Raw genomic sequence first — 24649 nt, forward strand, 5'->3', positions numbered from 1 at the left:
GACCCACCTGGGTCTGACATTTCCCCGGTGTCTCTCTTCGTCTCAGTCTCCTCATCCGTAAAACAGAGGGTAGTAAGTGCACTTCCTGGAGACTTGGGGAGCTTGGCCCTATTAACCTTGCCAAACTGAAAAGCCTAGGAGACAGAGCCTGGCACAGAGCGCGGCCCCAGCGCCCCCTCCTGGCCCTCAGCAACCGCCTGGCTGACAGCAGTCCCCCAGGACCTAAAGCCCTCACGTCCTCCTGCTGGGCCCGGGATTTCACACTCAGTGAACATACAGCTGCAGGTATTTTAGTCTGTTACTCGCAGAACACATTCAGACGGATCACCCCACATGTTTGGGCTTTAGAAAATACAGGCACTTAGGGAATGGGCATCTATTATGATGTTGGATCTACGTGGCATGTATTTCTCTGTCCTTGAAACCAAGCTTAAGTCTCTGATCCCTGTTACCCGGGTGTTACACAGTAACTGACCTCTGGTAGGTGCTCCATAGAGGTTGAACCGAATTCCCAGGGTCTGGTTGCTGGGGGAACTTGGGGAGCCTGCCCACCCGGTTTGGGAGATTTGGCCCCAGCCTGGGCCCCAGGACACAGGGGGATGGAGCCCCCCTACAGGTCCGAGGCCAGACTCACCTGCCTTCCTGTCTACACTGCACACTCGCTCCTTCCCTCCTTGCATCTGGTGGCTCCCCTCCCCGTCCTCCTCCTGCTCCAGTCCCTCTCTGTTTGCCTCTTCAGAGGCCTGGTCTGGCGCCGGCTGTCTCCGGACCAGCTCGAGGCCTCTGGGGCAGGACAGCTTGGCTTTTTCCACCCTCCGCCTCCCCCAGCACCTCGAGCCTCCTAGGACACTCTGCTCCATTGTCTGGCTAGCAGCTCCATAGTCTGATGTCACCCCCTGGACAGTGGGGCCAGAGAGCAGGGACCAGGGGCGGAACCTGAGGAAGAAAGGGGGGGAACAAACACACAGCCGCATGGTGATTTCCTCAGGCAGGGGGTGCGGAAGTGGGGGGGAGCGCCCAGTGTCCAACTGTCCTGTTATCACATCAACACTGTGTGGGCGCTCACCATGGGACAGGCACCAGATGTCATCTCTTGTCTCCATCACCACTCTACAGCACAGAACACTATTGTGTGGGTGGGGAAACTGAGGCTGGAGGAGACAAGAGATTTGCCCAAGATCACCCAGCTGCCACGTGGCAGAGCCGACTTGAACACAGGCAGTTGGCTTCTCTCAGTATGTGACACACACACGCGTGAGCGCGCGCGCACACACACACACACCCTGTTCTGGGCTGGACAGTGTGGAGTCCCATCAGGACCCCAGACATCTCCCAAGAGCCCGCCTCCTTCAGCCACCCCGGGGCTGTCTTCTGACCTTGCCGTGTGACATGATATTTCGCTCACACACATAAGCAGTCATGGCCTACATTCCTGAGTGAGACATCAGCCTTATGCCTACTCATCCTCCCAGACTCAGCTCCCCCGGGGGAGCCTCCGCTGTCCCCCAGCTGCAGCAAGACCCTTCCATTGTCTGTCTCCCTCTGCACGTGCACCACCCAGGCCGGAAGCACTGCCTGGGGGCTCCCGGAGGTCTGCGGGGGCCCAGCCCCCAGGGCTCAACAAGGGGCTTGCTGGATGAACCAAGGGTCCTGGGACCAAGGGCCACGAGGCGCACTGGAAGCCTGCAGGGCTGTGGAGGGGCTTCCCTGGGGTTTTCCCTGCTTTTTCCCAACTCTACTTCCTGATACCCTCTCCTCCTCCTTCTCCTCCTCCTCCTCCAGCACCTCCTTCTCCTCCTCCTCCTACCTCCTCAAGGAGTCTGAAGTCTCTCTCCCGCTCTGGGAATGTGTGATTAATATAGGCAGGATGGGTGGCAGGGTTCCTGGGTCCTATTCGTGGCTGTGGCCTCATTCTGGAATGTGCCCTGAGGTCAAGTGACACTCATCTCTCAGGCTATGTCAGGAGGAAGGAAGAAGAACCCTCCAGCTGGCGTTCTCCTGAGGGAGACGGAAGGGCAGGCAGGTGGGCAGGCCTACCGCCCCCCTCCTTCCCTCCTCTCTGGCTCCCAAGCTCTTCAGCACTTCTATTTCAGGGTTGGGTAAGAATCTCTGTGTCCACATCCCAAATTACCCCAGGAGAGGGACCTCTGGCATCTGGCTCCCCAGCGACACCCTGGTCATTGTCCACCCCCCTCAGGTGAAGGGAAAACAGGACTCAGCTCTGACACCTCCTGGACTGGACCCTCTTGGAGGTGGGGCCTCTGACCAGCATGTCTGTCCGGGTGAGGGCAGTGAGGGTTTTCTGCCCTTTCCAAGTCTTGGTATTGCGGGATGAGGATGTATGCATCCTGATCATGTGTGCTGTCCGTGTGAGAGACACAACCAGTTGTGTCTGAGGATGGGGACTGTTTTGGCCCTTTTCTGTGCAGGTAGCCAGGAAGCAGAGAGGGGGCTGGGGCCCTGGCAGGGCCCCTCAGCGGGACAGAAACATGACACCCAAAGGGACGGAATAGACAGTGCTCAACAATTCTGATCGGGCACTTTATTTTTTATTTTATTTTTTTTTTAAAGATTTTATTTATTTATTTGACAGAGAGAGACACAGCGAGAGAGGGAACACAAGCTGGGGGAGTGGGAGAGGGAGAAGCAGGCCTCCAGCGGAGCAGGGAGCCCAATGCGGGGCTCGATCCCAGGACCCTGGGACCATGACCTGAGCCGAAGGCAGACACTTAACGACTGAGCCACCCAGGCGCCCTGATCGGGCACTTTAAATATCTTGTCCAGTTTACTCCTTGCACCCCTCTCTGAGTAACGTTACTATTTCCCACCCTAGCCTACACCATGCAGGAGGGCAAAGACACTATGTGCTTGGTTCTCCCCTATACGTTCAGCATGAGGCCTCGCCACAGAGGGTGTTCAAGAAATATTTGTGCAATGAATGAATGAATGAATGAACAAAGCAAGCCCTGTAGATCTTATGGAGGAAGAGACACTTCAAACGTATTATTTTCCCTCTTTTACAGATACTGAATCTGAGACTCTAAATGTTTACAGGAATCTTGCCCCAGGTCAAAGGGTTAATAAATGGAAGAGCCAAGATGCCAACTCAGGCCTATCTGACTTTAGTGCCTATAGTCTTACCAGGGCGACCTGCGCCAGCCAGCCAACCCTAACCCTACCCGGCGGCCCGCCCGCACCTGCACTTCTCCCCACCCCCCATCCCCTGGCTTGGCGCCCCCCACCCGCTCAGCAGCCAGGCCGGGGCTCCGCGCCCAGCTCGCACAGCAGGCTGTCCCGGCTAAGAATGCGGTGGCAGCCTGACGGTGGCCGCCGTGCTCCCCCGGCCGCATGTCCACGAAGGAGGCGCCCCGCAGATGCTGAGTGTGTCGAGCAAGCAGAGCAGCCGTGGGTCCCCAACAGCAGGAAGGCGGCCGAGTGCGCTATCCCGCTGCAGCCTCCCCGCGGCCCAGGCAGGAGGTGACAGGTGCATCTGAGAGCAGTTCACGGCCACCGGCCGGCGCAAGGCCTCCCGGCACTGGTACACGGGTGGGAGCGAGCTGGAGTTCACCAGGCCGAGAGCCACACAAACGACCCGGTGTCCAAGCACCGGCAGTACCAGGAGGCCAATGCTCAGGAGGGCGAGTTCAAGGAGGAGGCCGAGCTGCTAGGCCGCTGACCCCGGACCCCCTGGGAGCTCCACTTCTCTTCTTGTCTGAGCCCATGAACCTGGACTTTGTCTCAGACCCTAGCTGACCGCTGACCCCCGAGGCCCACTCTAGGTCCGGCCTCTTCGAGCTCTTCTAACTTGGACACAGCACCCCCTTCTGAGCCCCTCTTCACTGGTGACCCAGCAAGCCCCACCTTTAACCCCATGAACCTTCCTTCACTTCGACCTCTCCTTCACCTTTGACCTCCCCCACAAACCCCATTGTGCCCCCAGACCTATAAGTCTCAGTTTACCTTCAACCCCTCCTCCGAGCCTCCCCTCACCTCTGACCTTGCCTCCCCGTTGACACCATGAGCCCCACCTCCCCTCAGACAGCCTTACCTCTGGGTCCCATGAGCGCCCCTCCCATTTCTCCCCCCAGCTCCCTCCCCTCAGCTCTTGCCAACCTGGGTTTTCCAGGAGTGCCGCTGCAGGAGAAAGCAGCCTTGGAACATGTGAGCAAAAGACACCGTGCCCTCAGAACTCCCCACTCTCCTCCCCTCTACTTCACTCACAATAAATAAACTGTTGTCCTGCCCCCCCCAAAGAAAAGAGGTACGCAAGGGGCGCCTGGGTGGCTCAGTCGTTAAGCGTCTGCCTTCGGCTCAGGTCATGATCCCGGGGTCCTGGGATCGAGCCCCGCATCGGGCTCCCTGCTCGGCGGGAAGCCTGCTTCTCCCTCTCCCACTCCCCCTGCTTGTGCTCTTTCTCTCTCGCTGTGTCTCTCTCTGTCAAATAAATAAATAAATAAAAATCTTAAAAAAAAAAAAGAAAAGAGGTACGCAGATTAGCACCCACACACCCAGCCCCATCGGGTGGTGGCACTCAGGCGAAGCTGGGTTTATACCTTCTGCTAAATATGGTGGAGAGGGGCTGCCCATAAGGAGACGGTGGGAATTAGGCCGAGTCCTCTCATGGCCCGGCACAGTGCCCCTGAGAGCTGCTGCCGTGCTCCTCCCAAGAATCAGTCTACCAGCGGGTCAGTTCCTCCTCAGCTCTTCAGAGACCTATGCTGCCGCTGCCATCTTGTTTCTTCGGTGGAAGTGCTGACTGAAGGTTATGGTTATTGTTATGGTCATTGCTGCTCAAATTCAATTGCATAAAGGGGCACCAGATATTTTAGGCCTCAGGGTCTCCAAATCTCCTTAGTATCCAGGGTGGGTGGCAGTGAGGAAAGGTCAGAGTGATGGAAGGGCATGGGTTCTTGAGTCAGACTGCCTGGACTCACATACTGGCCGTGTGACTTAAGGTAAGTTACTCTGTGGGCCTCAGCATCTTCATTTGCAAAATGGAATAATAATAGTCGAGTCAGTCCTGGGCCTGGTTGCTCCAGTTGGTTGGGGATACTTGCTGTTTCTTGTTCCTGCCCATGGCTGAACAAGAGTCAGGATGTGAGAACAGGCTCCCTTCCCCAAAGCTGCCCTTGGACAGCAAAGTAAGAACAGATGCAATCCCTTCTGCTGACAAAGGAAGAGTTCAGGATGAAGGTAGCTGGAGAGAAGGGGAGAGAAGAAAGAAGGAGAGAGAGAGAGAGAGACTCTAGGTTGTGCAGTTGGAGACCAGCAAGCAGAAACAAAGTCTAGTCATGGTGTCCATGGAGGCCCTCAGAGCGTTTCTCCATCCTTCATTCCTGGCTCCAGCACCTCAGAGCATGGAGCTGAGCTCTTACCGACCTCCTACCTCAAGCGTCACTTCCCACCTCAATGCACCACAAGGGGCAACAGAATAAAAGGGGAAATAGTCTTAGAGTTTTGATGTGACCAAAAAACTCAGACTCGGAGCCATCCTTACAATCATCACAACCAAAACAATTTCACCTTATGACCCTAAGAAGAGGAGAATGTTGGTGTTCCTGGATGAGCGCAACACAACTTTAGTGAGACTTACACACATGGTGACCCATGTCCACCCCAGAAGGTGGGTACCCTTTGCCAATTAGATGCCCTGGTGGCAGGATGAGTAATTTCCATTACTAAGAGCTAACAGCACCTAATATGTGCTCATACAGTATCTCATTAAATCTTCACAACCCTGGCAGGTGTTTATTATTTACCACCATTCAATAGTCTCTCCATTTCAGAGATGATGAAATTGAGGCTCACAGAGATTGAATCATTTGCCCAAGGCCCCTGGCCAAGCAGCACACCAAGCCTAGGTCGGTATAGCGACTCCAAAGCCCGTGCATTTAACCCCACGTACAGCATCTTCCACCACAGAACAGTGAAGTATGGTTTCCTCTCACTTTTGCTTCCTCTCTTCTCCCTGCTAATCCACAGTGAAGTTTCACTGCCTAGGATTCTCGTGAAAATGCATGTTTTAAGGCCAGCTGCCCTCCCCTAAGAAGGCTGAGCACATGCCCTTGAGGCTAAGCCACAGGAAGAGAGAGGAGAGAGGAAGATAGGGGTTTCAAGCCCCATCTCACAGAAGAGTAGAGAGAGTTCTGGTGATTCCCTATGGGGAAGAGGATTATGCTTAATGCGCTCTATAGCTTACATAATCCTCACACTGCCCGGAACAAGTAGGACTTTTCAGATAGGAAATCTGAGGCTGAGTAGGTTTAGCAGGACATGGCTATTCAGGGTGCATTGGGATTCAGTTCAAAGCCTTACTCCAAAGCCCATATTCTTTCTTGTACAGGGTTACTGGGAATAATTTTATTTGGAGGCTTAATGAGGCCCCTACACTACTCTAGAACATTCTTAATTAGTTCTTAGCAGTTACCAAGGATTCTGTAGGGGAAATTGTGGGGCCCAGACCTCTGTCCCTGCTGGAGAAGGCGGGGTAAGACATAGATCAGACGCTGGTGTTTTCTGTTCCAAAGCAAGATGCATGCTTCTTTCAGAGAAGTGATGCTCTCTGAACATTGCGAGTCACATGAAGGGGCTTGGCCAGCTTGCAGCAGTATTTTCAGAGGATGACAGAGTGCTCAACCACAAAGGAAGCCTGGGGGAACCTGGGGAAGGGCTTTGCCCAGGGAAAGTGACCCAGGAGAAAAGTTATTTGGGGCTGTTAATTCCTGGCTTAGATTTATATTAAGCTTTTCCTTCAAAGCCTCATTCTTTGATTTATGCTCAACCTGGAAGATATTGTAAGCGTCCAAAAAGCCAAACTGGAAAACGGATCAGTTGAGCTCTGAAAAGACTTGTTCCCTTGGCTAGGAGTAGAGTGTGGTGACTGGGAGGACGGCAGGTGGGAGTGCCCTGGGGGTATCTGAGTTTATGCAGATATTCCACCAACACCAACTTCTGGGAGGGTGTTACCTGCTGTGAACCCTGATACTTACAAAAACAGAGTTTTGTCTCTAAAGGTAGAAAAACAAATGAGATGACCCCTAGAGGGAGCTTCTAGCCTGAGGAGGTTTCTAGGATAAGCATCTTGAAAAGATAAGAATTAGAACATCCCTCCTGGGCAACCTACTACCGCTCACTACCACCACTCCTACCCTTGGACTTCTTACCTGACCTCCCCATCCCACCCCTGGGCTTGATGAACAGAGTTCTAAACCAGCTCATTTGTACAGTGTCTTTCTGTTCAAAACTTGGAACAATGAAAAAAATTAAAATATCCAAAGTTAAAGGCAGCTTCTCCTGGGAGTGATGGGCTGGCAGCTGAGCTTCTTGTTCTGATTTCTTCGGCTTTTTCCCCCCAAGGGTTAGCACACATTCTTCCCACTTGGGACACATCCGATGGAGAAGAAGAACCAGGACCAGGTTTTTCCTCTACCGAGGCTGGGACTTGGAGGGAGCCCATGCTTCCCTGGATGACCCATTCTTCATCACTTGATAACTCCCCCTTGCAATCTAGAATCCCTCACATGGGCATGCTCTCTCCGTTTTTTGTTCACACCTCCACATTCTCCTGTGTCTGATCATTTGGGCGTGTGAGTTATCTTTTCTTAGAACGTAAGCTCCTTGCAATGTCTTAAAGGTTTATATGCATCACCACGAGTTCCTAACCCAGTAAATGCTCAATAAATGTATTGAGTGGATGACACAGGGATTGGTTCAAATGATATCTCCCTTTGTCTGAGACGATTTAGGGACTTGAGTGGAATGTGACCCCAGAGCAACTGCTGAGTCAACCTCACCCTTTTGCTATCGTCAGTACGAGGAAAGCCCGGGACCGTAGACCTCAGGTATGGGTAGCGCCGAGAGTGACTTCTCACAGATTCTGAGTGCCCAGACAACAGCAGGGATGTGGGTAAATACAAGCAGCCTGTGACCCTCAAGTTCTCACAGCCTACTCCACTGTATTTTCGCAGCAGAGACGATATTAAAATGAGGTGGGGGTTGCTGAGCAAACCACCACGTACAGGACCACACTGGGTGCGCACGGGGAGCTTGGCGCAGAGTGCCTTTTAGATAATGTCCCCTAAAGAATCAAGTGTGGTTCTTTCACAAAGCCTTCCTATTGAGGTCAACCAAAGGAGCCGTATAGGGTAATGGGGAAGGGCCGCAGACTTCGGAAACAAGCCCGCAGCTCAAGTCCTGGCTCCACTGGCCGTAACCGTCACAAGCTCCCTGCTTCCATTTCTTTATCTATAAATGAGGGAAACAGCACAGCCTTCCGAGGGCTCTTAGGAAATTTAAATGAGTTAAAACATACAAGTGCTTTGAACAATATCTAGCACATAGTAAATACTATAAAGTGTTGGCCATTATTACTGAGCTTCTGACTTGGGTCGTTCCCTCTGGACTCCCGAAGAGTCCAAATAATGCCAAAGTCACCATCACTCAAAGAGGCAGCATGCAAGGTACGAGCACCTAACCCTCCTTCCACGTCTGGAAGAAGCCGCACAGCCATCAGCGAAGTGTGGTGTGCCCGCGCTAGGGCTAGTGTCCTGGGTCTACGGACTTCCGCAAAGCCTCCACTAAGGGGAACTGATCTCCAGACAAGTCCCAAGGCAGGGTGTACAGAGGCTCCCTCCTGCCCTGTTCTCTCCCCTTTCCCAGATCCTGAAGGAGGGGCAGATAGAGGAGACACGACCTAGCTGCCTTCCTACCTGCTGCCAGATCCTTCTCCTCAGGCAGAGGCTCCTGGGAGAGATAAGGTCTTACCTCCATCTGTCTATTCCTTTTTCACAGGATCTAAAGAATTCTTTGAACTTTTGTGGCTCAGATATTAAACAAGTCTCCTTCTAAAAAACATTTCTTCCTAAACTATGGGGGAAAAAAAAGTTTCCTTTGTTTCTTCCAATCTATTGTAGGATTCAGAAAGATGACATTTCCCCAGGTAAGATTCTTTATAGCCCTCTGAAAACTGGACAGTTCCCAAATCTTTAAAGGGCCTCTGGTGACACCTCAGTTTCTAGAAAGACTGCCCAGGGACTGCAGCTATCTTAGGCATTGGATTGAAGTGGTTTGGAGATCCCATCACGTTTCCTGGAGATAGAAAGGAGTTAGCAGAAAGTAAGTCACCAGGGCTCGAACTTCACAATAACAGGTAGTTTACAAAACAAAGAGTGTTCTTTTTGGGAACAGAGCTCTGGGGTCAGTAGGCAGATCTGGATAATCAGAGTGGGAAAAGAACAGGCATGCCCATTACAAAACAAATCAAAATCCAACCTTCATCCTTTTTTAGCAATGAACTGATGGATGGTGTGTGTTGGGGGTGGGTAGCATGGAAAAGCCATGCATGCACCTGCGTGCAGAGAAGGGGATGTGTCCAGGACGACCAAGACTGTGTCACAGGGCATCCGGGCTAAAACGGACAACGTGACTCCATTTCGTAACCCACACTGACAGAAGGGGTATCCAGCATTCCCGTCCATCGGTATCCGGAAGTCATCGATTTATACCCGTTTGCCAGAAACCAAGCTAGAGCACTGCCATGTCCATGCTTGTCACATTTCTTCCTGCATGCTCTGAAAGAGGCCATGGCGCCATGTTCTCCTGGCTCTCTCAACAGTGCTCAGGAAGGAAAAGGAGGCTCAAGATCTGTAGAAGGGCACGCAGAGCCCCAGTGTTTAAAAACAGCTGCAACCTGATGGCTGGGAAGGAAATTTACGTCTGGCTTTAACATTTAGTACCTGAAAACCATAAAAGCAAGGTCTAGCTTATTTGGTAAGTGTGGTTTTTCCACAATTATTTTTTAAAGACTTGAGTGTATAGACAGAAGGGATGAGACCTACAGTATATGCCAAGGTTTGTCTAAAAATATTTTACACCTGTTCTCTGTTCTGCACACTGGTCATATTTTATCAGTGAAGTAAAGTACTCATAATGCCAGACAGAATGTGTTTTTCCTTCCAAGTCCTCAATGTTTTTCCCTTCTGTAAAGCAAACCTCCTCTTCTTTTCTACCTGCGCTAAAATAAAGCGAGCACCATTCTCTGTGGGACACGTCTCTCGCCAGAGCTACCTTTAACTACTCCTATTCCCGAGCCAGTGTTGTTTAAACAGCAACAACCATTTCAATACTTTTCACAACAGCACGGACACTTTAGCAACCTTTTTGGCTGCTCTCAAAAGGAACGTCAACTTGTGTTCTGGGTTTAAATCAACTTGCTGATTATATGAAAAAGAATGCTGAAACACGGTTTCCCCACCAGCGCCTCAAAACTAGAGACACACACTCAGTGGTATTTATCACTGAAACAGGAATAGAATAGCTTTTAGGATATTACCGTAGAATTTTTATTTAATTCTCTGTGGATGCAAGTAACAGGCTGGACAACAAAATGTCGCTATGATAAAGACGGTTGGTGTCTGCATTTACGTTTCTGATTTCACAGGTCAACAAACCGAGGGTGAAAGTCTGGACTTTGTGCCTTTTAACTACTGTAAACCCCTAAGAACACATGTTCCATGACCTCACTGACAGTTCTTCATACCGAGGGGATTAGCGCCTCATGAACTGCCCGGGGAAGTATACAGATACCCCCCTACCCATTTTGCAGATGAAGAAACTGAGCCATCTTGAGCCAAATGACTTAATATGCTTACGGAAGGAATTAGACTCCATTTCAAATAGCCTCCACACGTGAGCTGCCCCCTCATTGTTTTCTTCTAGGGTTTGTGAGATGATCTCAAAGCTCCACTTATGGACTATATATAAAGCAAGTCTTCTAAAATATAAATCTTAGGGCGCCTGGGTGGCTCAGTTGGTTAAGCGACTGCCTTCGGCTCAGGTCATGATCCTGGAGTCCCGGGATCGAGTCCCACATCGGGCTCCCTGCTCAGCGGGGAGTCTGCTTCTCCCTCTGCCCTCTTCCCTCTCATGCTCTCTGTCTCTCATTCTCTCTCTCTCAAATAAATAAATAAAATCTTTAAAAAAAAAATATATATATATATATAAATCTTAAACCTCAAATATTAAAAATGGTTAGTAGATGTTTACTACTTCACATTCCATTAATAAGATGACTTTGAGCCCAAGCTAAACCTCCAAAGGCCCAGCCAAGGGTTCATCAATACTTGGTCCAATCAAATTCTAACTCCAGATCTAAAAAATTGGCACTAGGTGTAACAAGATTTAATCCACACAGAAACTACCGAAATTCTTCTGAGCCATTAAAAAATGGGTTTTTCTGTTTACTGTGCAGTTTTTTTTTTAAAGATTTATTTATTTGAGAGAGAGTGTGTGTGTGTGAGTGGAAGGAGGAACAGAGGGAGGGGGACAAGCAGACTCCACACTGAGTGCGGAGCCTGACTCGAGGCTCGATCCAATGACCCTGAGATCTTGACTTGAGCCCAACCAAGAGCCGGACACCTAACCTACCGAGCCACCCAGGAGCCCCTACTGTGCAGTTTATACATGTTCAAAACTCACAGCAACACTAATGGGAATATAAGTTCATCCATAATAAATTATGCTTCTAAAATGTGACTTTTTAAACCGAAAAATATTTTTATTTTGGTAAGGGTAAGAAGGGTAAGGGCAGGAAGACCATTTATCACAACATCTATACACAGAAATCATGTATTTCCAAGTAACTTAGAAACAGATCATAGGTACTAGGGAACACATTGTTGAAGACTATTTTGGTGACTGACTTGACCTTTCCTTATGGTGTTTATCAATAGCACAGGTGAGGAATGTGTGTGAAAACAGCTGTAGGAGGTCAACAATTACAATCTTACTTAGAAGGAGTGGGGCCACTAAGTCTACAGTCCTTACTGTCTGAGGGAATCATCCAGTGGTTCTAAAATGAGAGAAGCAATTTACACAACTGAATTAAGAAAATCAACAAAATTAAAGCACTGACTTAATGATTTCTAAAAACATTTCCCGATAGCCTGTAATTATAGTTTATGGCCACTGGAAATATAAAGTATCTCCCCCAATATATCATCATGACTTCTAAGCATGGCCAAGAGCCTCCCATTAAACTCTTCTCATGAACACTCCGGTAGAGATTCTACCAGTCATGTGGCTAATACATCAAAAATAGTCCTTATTCCCTTGACTTCAAATCAGAAGAACAACTAATCCCCGGGAACAAAGCACTGAGTTTAAGAGCATAAACTCTGGAACTTCACTGAGTTTGAATTCCAGGTCTGCCACTTACTGGCCATACAGTCATGGGTGAGTTAACTGTCTCAGCTCCCCTTCTGTAAACTGCGTTGGAACTATGCATGATACGTAGTAAGTGCTGTATGAGTATTTGTTAACCAAATGATTCAAAACATTTTTTAAAAAATGGCTTTAACAGAAGTGTTGGACTAATTTTCCAGTTATATGCACAGATATTGATCCAAGGTTCATTAAACATGAAGATAGTGTCTTCCTAACATAACACAAAAAAACTGAAGAAATTAGACCTCAAGTGGCCTCCCGGGCCAAATCGATTAAGCATCAACTGATTGGCATACTCAACAGTATAAGGAATTCTATTCGGCAATGGCAATTTTACATACTTGTCTTCTTTTTTTTTTTTTTAAAGATTTTATTTATTTATCTGACAGACAGAGAGACAGCGAGAGAGGGAACACAAGCAGGAGGAGTGGGAGAGGGAGAAGCAGGCCTCCCGCCGAGCAGGGAGCCCAATGTGGGGCTCGATCCCATGACCCTGGGATCATGACCTGAGCTGAAGGCAGACGCTCAACGACTGAGCCACCCAGGCGCCCCATGTACTTGTCTTCTAATAAAGCTGTTTTCCTCTTACTGATCTTGCACTAGAGTTATTATCCTGCTTCTGATGAAAGCATGCGTTCTATTCAAGCAAAGATACACACTTGCTGTGCCATGTCTATGCTCTTTTCAGTTTGTATAGGGAGAGGGTTAAGGAGGAAGATCTCCAACCAGCATTTTATCTCATTAGCTTGAGTATGTCCAACTAGAGATACTTAAATTTTCTATATGTTATAGTGACTTGTTTTACAATAACCTACCTCCTGAAGATCTGTCTCTCAATTAAAATGCCTGTACATAAGACAAGAACATTTTTAAACTCAGGGCACCTTTAGTCTCACTTTCAAAAACTAAGAAGTTAATCACAGTAAATAAAGATTGTCATTTTCTTTAAGGAGGCATTTTGACTGAAGGCCTACATTTGCCATCTACTATTAGCTATTAGGTTAAAGCTATTCAAAGGAGATTTAACAATACACCTGATTTTAGAAAAGATGGGCAGTAAAGGAATATTTGAAACCCAGAGAGCTACTTTTTGCTACCAACTTATTCACTCATCAATGAGCTATGCCATCTGTAAGGCAGTATTTTGGACACCAGGATCAGGGCATTCAGAGGCTGCTATACAGTATTCATATTTACAGAAGTAAGAACAATGGGAACGACCTATTAAGATAATTAACTCGGGGCGCCTGGGTAGCTCAGTCGTTAAGCGTCTGCCTTCGGCTCAGGTCATGGTCCCAGGGCCCTGGGATCGAGCCCCGCATCGGGCTCCCTGCTCAGCAGGAAGCCTGCTTCTCCCTCTCCCACTCCCCCTGCTTGTGTTCCCTCTCTCGCTGTGTCTCTCTCTGTCAAATAAATAAAATCTTTAAAAAAAAGAAAAAGATAATTAACTCATCTGGGGCGCCTGGCTAGCTCAGATGGTAGCGCATGAGACTCTTGATCTCGGGGCTGTTGGGTATAGAGATTACTTAAAAATAAAATCTTAAAAAAAAAAAAGATTATTAACTCAACAAATCGTCAAGCAAAACACTTTCCACAAAGGGACAAAAGTGTGATAGCACAGTAGGAAGAAACAGATTTGGGACCAAGATGTAAGTAAGCTTTTCTAAGGCTTATAAGGTGTGCTAGGCAAAAGCACCTTTTGATTCTTAACTATGGGAAAGAAACTGAGGGTTGCTGGAAGGGAGGTAAGTGGGCGGATGGGGTAACTGGGTGACAGGCATTAAGGAGGGCAGGTGATGTGATGAGCACTGAGTGTTATATGCAACTACTGATGAATTACTGAACTCTACCTCTGAAACTAATAATGTACTTCATGTTGGCGAATTGAATTTAAATTAAAAAAAAAAAAAGCACCTTTTAAAAAATTTCCATTCCTGGGGAAGCCTGGCTGGCTCAGTCAGTGGAGCTTGCGACTCTTGATCTCAGGGTTGTGAGTTCGAGCCCCACGTTGGGTGTAGAAATTACTTAAAAGTAAAATCTTAAGAAGAAAAATTGCCATTCCTTGGCTAAAATCAAAAACACAAGAAACAAGTGTTGGCGAGGATGTGGAGAAAGGGGAACCCTCATGGTGGGAATGCAAACTGGTGCAGCCACTCTGGAAAACAGTATGGAGGTTCCTCAGAAAGTTAAAAATAGAACTACTCTATGATTCAGCAATCGCGTTACTAGCTAGCTATCCAAAAAATACAAAAATACTAAGTCAAAAGGGATACATGCACCCTGATGTTTATCGCATTATCTACAATAGCCAAATTATGGGAACAGCTCAAGTGTCCATCAACTGAGGAATGGATACACACACACACACACACACACACACACACACAATGGAATATTACTCAGCCATAAAAAGAATGAAATCCTGCCATTTGCAATGATGTAGCTAAAGAGTATGATGCTGAAAGAAGTCAGTTTGAGAAAAGACAAAGATGGTATGATTTCACTCATATGTGGAATTCAAGAAACAAAACAAAGGGGGAAAAAAGAGACAAACCAAGAAACAGACTCTTAACCATAGAGAGCAAACTGATGGTTACCAGATGGAGGATGGGGGTAGGGGGGAGATGGCTGAAATAGGTTATAGGGATTAAGGAGTACACTTGTGATAAGCACCGGGTGATGTATGGAGTATTGAGTCCCTATATTGTACACCTGAACCTACTATTACACTGTATGTTAACTGGAATTAAAATAAAAACTTAAAAACATCTCCATTCCTAATGAGCAAAAAGGGCATAAAAACAAAACAAAAGGCCTCAAGAATACCAAGCTCAAATTGAACAGATTTTTTTTGAAACCAATCAAGATTCAAGCACCAAACCAATATAGGTACCAATATGACATTTCCCCAATATCTTGCCCAATATTTTCCCTCGATATCCCCCATACGTACCAAGATGCACATCCCTAAGATGTGGAAGATATTCATATTTACATTAAGCTCAATTTATTTAAAATCTGATTTAGTGTTCCAGATGGTTACAAATTCTGTTGTGTATCTACTAGCCAGCTGACTTACTTCTGATTTTCAGAAAAAGTATGTTGTCTTTATTTGTAAAAAGGCAATTTTCTGTTAAGCCTATGATAACTTCACCCACAAGTCTCTAGCAGAAACTAGTGCTTAAAACCATTACTGATTGTTCTTACAGCTTTTCAAACTTGGGGATCACAAAAACCCATAATTGATAATGCTGGCAGACCAGGCCTCTGCCAGTCCCACTCACTATCCCAGTACTTCTTCATAGCCTCATTCTGTCCACTCAAGGACAAAGGCCTCACCACGGAGCGGGCAAAACAGCTCAGCTTGATTATTCCCAGTGCTTGTTTCCTTAAAACTTTTTATTGCTCTAAACTGCATGGGTAACAGACAAAAGGCTTTTGTACACTGGTGTCCAAAAAACTCATTTAAGTCCAAATTTATTTCACCAGTAACCCAGACAGTGCTGGTTCCTTACTATACATGTACAGTTTCCTTCCAATTCCAGGCAATTTTCTCACCCATACTATGTCAACACTATCAGTGGACATTTAAACAGTGAAATGACTCATTTTACTTTAAAAATAGTGTCTCTCACTTCCAACTCATCACTTTTTAAAAACTCCATCCCTACCAAGCCACTACAATTTGACACATTACGGGTGAGTAACCTTTGAACCTCCACTCCTCTCCCAAAGCAGCAGGTTGGCTATCCAACTGTATTTAAAAAAGCAAGCAAGCAAGCTTGCTTGCTGGGAAAGCACCCTGTCCACTCTTGAGTAGATTTTGATCACAAATTCTCCAACTAAATATGATTGAACTTTAAGTGTAAGGATTAGTAAACAGACCTAATCTTCTTTTTAAATAGTTAGAGGTCAGCTGCTTTGTCCAAGCAAGGTTTCTGAGCTATTCATCTCCCATGCAGAAACAGAAAACCGATCCAGTGGTCTCCCCATATACATTTCAAATAAATCCTCTCTGGTTACATGAGTGAATTTTATTGTATCATCGGATTCTCTTAGATGTCAGCACAACACCACAATTTAACACTCGCTGTAAAACAGGGTTGCCTAACCTTAGCATAACATCCCTATTCACAGGGCTGAAGAAAGTTGCTTAAAAATCTATAAATAAAGCTGTCCCCAAGCACTGGTCAGGTTGTGCAGTTTTGATAGGACTTTTTATGTGGCAAACGGCTACTATCTGGTGCAGTAGGAGTGCAACTGCTTTCCACCATTCCTTCGTGATCCTACGAGTCAGCCTTTTCTGCAGCCTTTTCTAGCATTGACATTTTAACTCCAGAGGTAGCTCTTTGGCCAAGGCTTCAAAACAAAGACCACGATAAGCAATTTTAATTTTAAGGAATTTTAATACAAACTTAATATAAACTATTTCAGTCCCTCTTAACATGTAAGACACTGACTCAAAATACTTTTATACCGTTTTTTTCAAGTATTGCACAATATAGGTACAAAATTAATATTTACGATTACATTTTCTTCCATAATATATAGCAAAAATCTTTAAACCTTTAACAGAAAATACATTTTTTTGAAAAAGCAAATATTCGTACATTTTAATTCCACCACTAAAGGAATATCCTGTACACAATTTTGAGAATAGTTGATGTCTTTAAGATGGATATTTTACAATTTCAGTAAAAAAAATACATGAAGCTGCTGCTGTCACAGGTCACTGTAGTAAAAAGATATAAATGCAATACCGTGTCGTAGAAACAATATATATATCCTCTGATATTTTACAAACTTTGTACTAAATTAAATTATACAATTAGAAAAGACCAATAAACCCACTTATTAGTGCCAATTTTTTATAAAAAAAAAATCAGCCATGTCCTTGCTATATCTTAAATACTGTAAGAGGCCATATCTGAGAGTATACTTTAAAATATACAGTCAGTATAAAATAACTTTGTGCTTGGTTGGCAAATGAAAAATGACGCAGGTTTTATTTTTGTAACCAAGCTTGAATGTATCCTTACTATAAGCTTAAAAAAAAAAAAAAAATCTCAAGGAGGTGAAAAAAAAATCCCCCCTTGGGCCCGTGCATTTTAACTTGTACGATACATTTTTTTTTCCTTCCTGTTTTAGTTAGCCATAACAGGCTGGAACTGCTGGTTAGAATACTGCATGTTATTTAAGCTAAAATTCAAGCCATCTACAAAAGACTTCTCGTTGAGGCCTCCATAGGCCGCAAACACATCAAAGGCATTACTGTACTGGAGAGGACTGAGGTTAAGGGGGCTGTCAGCTGGGAACATTCCATTGGTACTGCTACCTTGACCCTGCACATTAGGAAAAATAAACTCCTTGGCGTTAGGAGAAAGAGCGGAGGCTTTCTGCTGCCGCGGTGGCGGCGGCGGCGGCGGCGGGGGCTGCGACGGCTGCTGGCTGCCCAGGCCGAGCCCGTACAGAGAGTGCACTGAGGAAGAGATGGCTTTCTGCTTCAAGAGGTCATTCACATTCAAGCCGAGGTTGATAGGAGAAGTACGTGCAACCTTGTTGCTGCGGCCACTATTCTTCATTTTGGTAGAGCCGAACTTGGTGGCAGCAAAAGTGGCAGTGGTAAAGGTTAAAGGCTGAGTGGACCGGGGCATGAAGGTAGGGCTTACAGCAGCAGAGTGACCAAAGGGAGGCGACGGAGAGCTGGACACTGAGGAGGCTGGGTCACTTATGGGCATAAAAACCTGGGCCTCTGGGTTAAAGCTGTTTTTGATCTCCTTATCCAACTCACATCCATTTTCATTATTATCATCCACATAAAGCACCTTCACTGGTCCCTTTTCACCAATTTGGTAGGAAACCTCAAATGGGTCGATCCAAACACTAAGATCCTGTGGCAGATTGCCACGAACATCATCAATGTCCAAACCACTCTCTTTGGATGCTTGTTCAATCACTGGGTCCACTTTCTCCCCTATGTGTATACATCTAAACCCTGATCCTTTGTATGGCTTTTCAGGATACCAGTGCCCTTCATATTTCTTCTTAAGAAGTCTTTCAAGCTCTTCACCAAAAATGTTGACACGTCTCCTGGGAAGCTTATTGTACAAATATGAAATAATAAAATTTAGTGCTACTTGGATTTCAAGCTGCATAGCTGCTATGCCACTAAGTGAGATTTGTGTTTCAACTTCCCCCCACACACGCACACAAAAGTGTTCAGTTTGTGGCAGAGAAACAAATTTTCATTCAAAGTGCTGGTATTTTGTAGATTATCCTTCACCTTGAGTGGTCTTGCTCCTTAAAGAAAAACAAAACAAAACAAAAACAAACATGTCCAAATAAGATAAATCTAAGTCCCACAACCTTTTCTTACCCCCAGAGTAATTTTACTTTTGAAAAAGTCTAATAGGCTAGAAAGTCAGAAAAATATCATCAGCACAAAATAAAGGAACATACAATAGAAAACTGTTTATTAAAGTTCAAAATCTCATGGGACAATTGAGGATTTACAGTTAAAACAATATATTTAACCCTATTATTTACTTTTTATTTCTGAATATAGCTCTAAAAATATATATATATCTCCAGCATATACAGTGTATTTCTTCCCTCAGTACTCAAAAGAATATTTATTGGAAACTCTACTCCGCACACCCATCCACCCACCTCCACACACATATATACCAGTTTTAGAAAGTGATCATATTCCTATTCACTAATTTAGAAGTGAATTCTATATTGCCGTTCATTCTGGATATATGCTGCTTAAATCTGCTGTATCGTTAAACGCTTAGACATTTGAGAAGTTAGGAAAATTATTTTAATTTCCAAAGTATGCGATGCTAAAATTAAAAATACTAAATACAATGAATTGCCATCCTAGTCAACGATAATTATGAACCAAATTATCCTACATAGCTGCCGTCTTAAATATACTAAGGGCATACAATGTAATAATCGAGCTTCTCTGTGCTTTTTCTTTTCAATGTGTATTTTTCAAAAATCAGAAAATATCTTTGGCAGCAAATGTAACAAAAGCAACAATTAATTTCAAAACTCTATTGATTATTCTCTTTAAAGGACAGGGTTTCTGAGTTTTATTCTGATTTTCAAAACCACCTCCCTCCTTCACGATAAGAGAACAGCCGGAGAGGTTTGTACGATAAGGTCGACCTTTAAACGTTTGCTGGATCAGCATTGGGTGGGGATAAGAAAAGATCAAGGGCAAACAGAAGATATTTGCAAAAGGGATCTATTTGTACACTGAGGTTGAGTTAAAAGGACATTTAAAAAATCCAGTTGGTATTAATCCATCTGTTCCATTTTCCATATTCGTGGTGACAAAGGGAAAAGGATCCCTGGCTGCCCCCAAAGTACACTTTGCAAGCCCAAAGCCTGAGCGCCGGCAAAAGCAGCTGATTAAGCCAAATTGCTTGACGGTGCAGCCGAGCGAAATTCAGGCTCCGCGGAAGGTAGTTTTAAAGCAACGCCTTAAGACAGGAGTGTGAAGAATTACATAAACAGCCAGTTGGGTCTCATTAGATTTCTGCTCACAGCCCTCGGAGCCCAAGCGCTGGAGCAGCAGCAGCAGCAGCAAGATGAGGAGGAGGAGGAGGGGGAGGAGGAGGAGGAGGGGGAGGAGGAGGAGGCGGCGGCGGAGGAGAGGAGGAGAAGAGTACAAGTCTCCTCCAAAAAGGAGGAGGAGGAAGGCCACGAGAAATGGCAAAGCAACCACTCGGGGCCGGGCACCGGCCGCTCCGGGTCGGCCGCTCCCCTCCCCCCGCCGTAACCTGACCCGCCGCTCCCGCCCCCCGCCCGAGGCTCCTGGGACACGGCCAGAGCCCGGGGAGCACCGGCTCCCCCGCACCATTTTCGGTCCCGGCGGCCACCGGCCCCGCGGACCCCACGGTCCCCCTCGAGCTGGCCGCTCCTCCCCGGCGCCCCAACCCCCGATTCCCGTCAGCTCGGCCCGGGCGGCCCTTCCCCGTTTACCCTCCCGGCTCGGGCCGAGCCCGACGCGCCGGCCGGCCCCGCCTCCAGGTCCCGGGCGCGCTGGGGCCCCTCGGAGCCGCTCCCCTCCGCGCCCGGGCCGCGACGTCGCCGTCCCCGAAGGCCTGGGGCTCGACGCCGCTGTAGCCCCTACGTCCCCGGACCCCGCCCGCCGCCCCTCGATACTTACGGGCTGCTTCCACCACAGACCCGGCCGCTGGGCGGAGAAGGGGCGGCAGGGCGGGGGCTCGGGAGGGTCGGCAGCGGCCAGCAGGCTGAATGCAAGACGGCGCCGCCGGGTGGAGGACGGGGGCCTCGGCGCGGGCCTCGGGAACTCGCCCCCTGTGGCTCGGGGTGGCGGGGACAGGTCAGGCGAGCGCGCTCACTTCTCCACACAGCCCGGTGCCCGGCCCAGCGTCCCCGTAGTAAGGCCACTCCGCGCCGGGCCAGAGCTTCGCTCCTTCTGCCGCGGCGCGCGCCCCGCCTCTCGTTTTATAGTCTCTTCCCCGCCCCCATCCCCTCCCGTAGGGGTGCGCGCGCGCCCGCCTCGCGTCACACAGCTCGGGGCCGCGTAACCATTCCCCGCCTTCCCGCCCCTCACCCCAGACCCTCGGTGGCGGCTCCGCCCCTGCCCTGCCCCTCGACGCCATTGGTCAGGTCCCGCCTGCCCATGTCCTGACGGGTGGTAGAGGGCCCGGTGCGCAAGGCCACACCCCTCGGGCTCCACGACGGCCAATGAACAGACGTCTTGGCGTCACTGTGGGCGGGATTAAGAGAAAACTGGGAAAGGGATTGGGGGAGAGAAGTGACAGTGAGGGCGACGGTGGTGGGTGGGGCGGCTGACGCTTGGTCCCGGCGGAGAGCCGCGGAGAGAAGGGGGGAGGGGAGTGAGGCAGGTGGCGGAGCGGCGGGGAAGAACGGGGAGGAGAGCCCGAGGCCTCGAGAGGGAGGGGACAGTTTACAAAAAAATGCCCTATCCGAGTGGGACTGTGGTCGAGGAAAACCCCACTCGTGGACGAGCTACCAAATAGGCTTCCAGTGCACCCAGGAGAGCCTCAAGAAAGGGCGAACTGTGACAGGGACTCGTGCACCCGATTAATTGAATATTAATCACCTCAGGGACCTAGGCCAACTGCCACCCAGAGAGTGGCAACAGCAGAACCCAAAGCTGCCGTGCCAGGCTGGGGGTGGGGAAGGGAGACCACCTGGCCACACCTCCCGCCCAGGTGACAGTTTAACTGCCTCTGCATCCCACATCAGACCTCCCCGTGCGACCCGGCAACAACTTGGACGTGGGGGTGGCTTGAGACTGTAAGAAGAATCACATTTTATTCCCAATGTCCCAGCCTAGGCCTCCGTGCCAAATTGCGTACGTATCTAAGTGTATATGTATATGTGTGTATATATATATATATATATATATGCATGCGTGTATTTCAAGTATATTTTAACATCAATACACATTATACACACGGTGCCTTTCTGTAATGTGCGTTTAAGATACTCTTCGGTTAAATATGATCGGGTAAATAGGGAGCGGGGAAAGAGAGGGACTCGAGAGGCGGGTAAGCGCCCTTTTTCACAACCTGCAGCAGAGAAATACACGAAGTTACATGGGGAGTGGAACCGTGCGTCCCTCTCTGCTAAAAATATTACTCACAGGTAGCAACGACGCCTGATTGGCCGCGCTTCTCCCTTAGCAACTAGGCGATTGGCTGTCCGGTATCCAGGAGACCGACGTCAAACTCGCACTGGGGAAAGGGGAGAGAAAGTCCGAGGGGAGGGAAGAGTGGGAGGGGGAGAAAGACGAGCAATGAATGAAACGCCCAGCGCTGGCCTTCTCTCCCCTTTGCTCTGCACTCAAGAAGTGCTTCCTGGAAAAACACCAGTTGGGGCTCCGCCTTCCTCTTAAAACTGTGGGGCCTGCACTCTCAACCTGCCATAAGGAAGTTAAAGCGCTACTCCCCGCGGAGTGGGATGTCTGCGGAGCCGGCTGTGTAGACCAGCTGGGCTCCTTGCACACACACCCGCGTTAGGTGTTAGGCCTAGAGGCTTTGCGCTTTATGGATGCAAAATCCGATTGTAGCCTTTTTCTCCACCCTGACTCTCACGCCCTCGTGCCTCCGCCCCCGTTCCCCTTTAGAAGGAACCGAATTGATAAGAGGATATTTCTAAAGTCCCCAGTGTATGTGGGAAGGGGAGGCAAGATTGGTTTGTGGGATGGGTTGAGGGTGGGAGTGGTCAGGTGGCCGATTTCATGTTTATTGTACGGATTCCTAAAACTCAGGCGGCGTGTTTTAAGAACATACAAGTTTCACTCAATGAGTCTTTAAATTCTGATTTTTTAGTCTTTGGATTTTTTGTAACAAGGAAAAGTGGGATTTGATTGCGAAAGTGTGGAAGTGTTTTATTTTATTTTTTGGAAACATTTTAAATTAAATGTTTCTCTGCATCAAAATATATTCTTTCAGTGTTTTCTACTTTTTGCTCAGTTGTATTTTTTTTTCTATCATGAACATTCATTCCATTTGTTATGAAAAAAATTTTTTTTTAAGATTTTATTTATTTATTTGAGAGACAGAATGAGATAGAGAGAGAGATCATGAGGGTCAGAAGGAGAAGCAGCCTCCCTGCTGAGCAGGGAGCCCGATGCGGGACTCGATTCCGGGACTCCAGGATCATGACCTGAGCCGAAGGCAGTCGCTTAACCAACTGAGCCACCCAGGCGCCCCCAAAATGAGTTATTTTTAATTTTATAATTAGTTGAGCACAGAAATTACAAGAAGCATGATAAGATATTTTGGGAATGGCGTATCAAGAGAAACACTTCAAAAAAAAAAAAAAAAAAGAGAGAGAGAAACACTTCATTTTTCATGTGCTGCAGGGCATAATTTCTCTTACCATTAGGCAAATAATAATCCTGTACCAAACACCCAGAATTACAGGACGGTGTGTTGGGCCATGTGTCTTGATTTATAATTTGGAAAATATATCACTATAATTAGAGGAGCATATTAGGCTTGGCTGAGATTAAAATGTCTAACCAAAGATAGATGAATTGTAATTTTGTCAACCTTATCTATACTTTTCAAGAATTCTCAAAGGGAAGGCACAAATTCTCTTTTCTGAATGTCCCCAATCTATAATCCCAGGCTTAAAATTCGAGAGCGGTGATCTGATAGGTTCTGATTAATTAGCGATAGCAGTAAATCGAATTTTTAAATCAAAAATTTAGATGTCAAAAATGTATGAGTTCTTGCAGCTCAGTCCAAGGGTATGAGAACATTTCAAAGCAAATATAAACACACACACATTGAGGCCCCACGGCATACTGGACAAAGAAAGTACTGAAGGGCAGGTATTGGGAGATCTGAATTTTATCCATTTCTATCAACCTTCAGTTCTTTCCCTATAAAAAGGGTTGGATTACATAATTTCTAACATCTCTTTCAATTAAAATATTCCACATTTAAAACTCAATGCCCCTAAGGTAAATAATGTAGTTGTTTTAAAGATATAGATTGCAAATAAAAGGAAAACCAGATTCATACCCTTCCAAGTCACAAGGGATAAAATTCCCTTTATCTAAGTTTTGCACTTTAAAGCCCCCTTGTATGGCTTATTACTATTTCACATTTACTTTGGAATTGCACAGGGGAGTGGACTGCTAAATGATTGTTTTGATTTATGGGGCGGGGGAAGAAGCATTTGATATGAGGCTCTGGGTGGTATCACAACAATAAGAATTCCTCTCTGTGGGTAAGTAATAGTCACTAAAAATCGTAGCCTTTGCCTTTCCCCTCCTTGCGTTCCACACAATTCCTAGAGCAGTGCCTCACACTGAAGGTAATGATTGTTTGGTAAACAAATAAGTTCCAATATCATTGTGAAACACAGTTCTTGAACGTGCTCTGAATTATCTCATTCACACAGATGATAAACACATACACACTCACACCTGGATCGCTGAGAGATGTGTCCTAAACCTAAACCTTCGAATTCTCATTCTGTTTCTTTGTAAACTGAGGATTATAGGAGAGTCACCATCACCTGACGTGTACTTACTAAGGCTGTTTCACTTCTAGAGAATCAGCCTTGTATCTTTACTTGAAAGTTAGACAACAAACAAGCATAATGTGTTTATCGTTACTGTCATTCATTTCTTGTGGACGGGCATGCAACCCGAACCATGCACATTTAAAAATTGTTGGTAAGGAGCAATTATAAACTAATCACTGAGTTATTAAAAACCAAGTAAACCAATTCTTTCCTAAACATTTTTCAAAGGAAGTCACACACTTAATGGCTGAAGAAACCTCAGTGTGGTTTCCTGTGGCTTCTCATATGGGTTAGTGGAGGAGGGTCACACATAGTCTCTAAGAGATGGGTATACAGACATTTGCAATTGAAAGATAACTAGATAACACTGAACAAA

At 47.0% G+C, this 24649-nt stretch overlaps 1 protein-coding gene across 1 annotated transcript; it reads right to left on the minus strand.

The window, feature by feature from the left end:
* Positions 1-16608: 16608 nt before the first annotated feature.
* On the minus strand, positions 16609-20665 carry TOB1 (transducer of ERBB2, 1). Its single transcript, XM_032429123.1, has 2 exons — positions 20405-20665; positions 16609-18522 (listed from the first exon to the last, which is right to left on the minus strand). Exon 2 carries the CDS (start codon positions 18375-18377, stop codon positions 17367-17369), a length of 1011 nt encoding a protein of 336 aa, XP_032285014.1. The 5' UTR covers positions 18378-18522; positions 20405-20665; the 3' UTR covers positions 16609-17366.
* Between the last annotated feature and the right edge of the window lie 3984 nt (positions 20666-24649).

Source organism: Phoca vitulina, unplaced genomic scaffold, assembly GCF_004348235.1.
Source record: "Phoca vitulina isolate PV1807 unplaced genomic scaffold, GSC_HSeal_1.0 scaffold40, whole genome shotgun sequence".
Lineage (NCBI taxonomy): Eukaryota > Metazoa > Chordata > Mammalia > Carnivora > Phocidae > Phoca > Phoca vitulina.

Excerpts from the sequence above, each read along its gene's own strand:
- TOB1 (XM_032429123.1), bottom strand. The coding sequence starts at position 18,377 with ATGCAGCTTGAAATCCAAGTAGCACTAAATTTTATTATTTCATATTTG.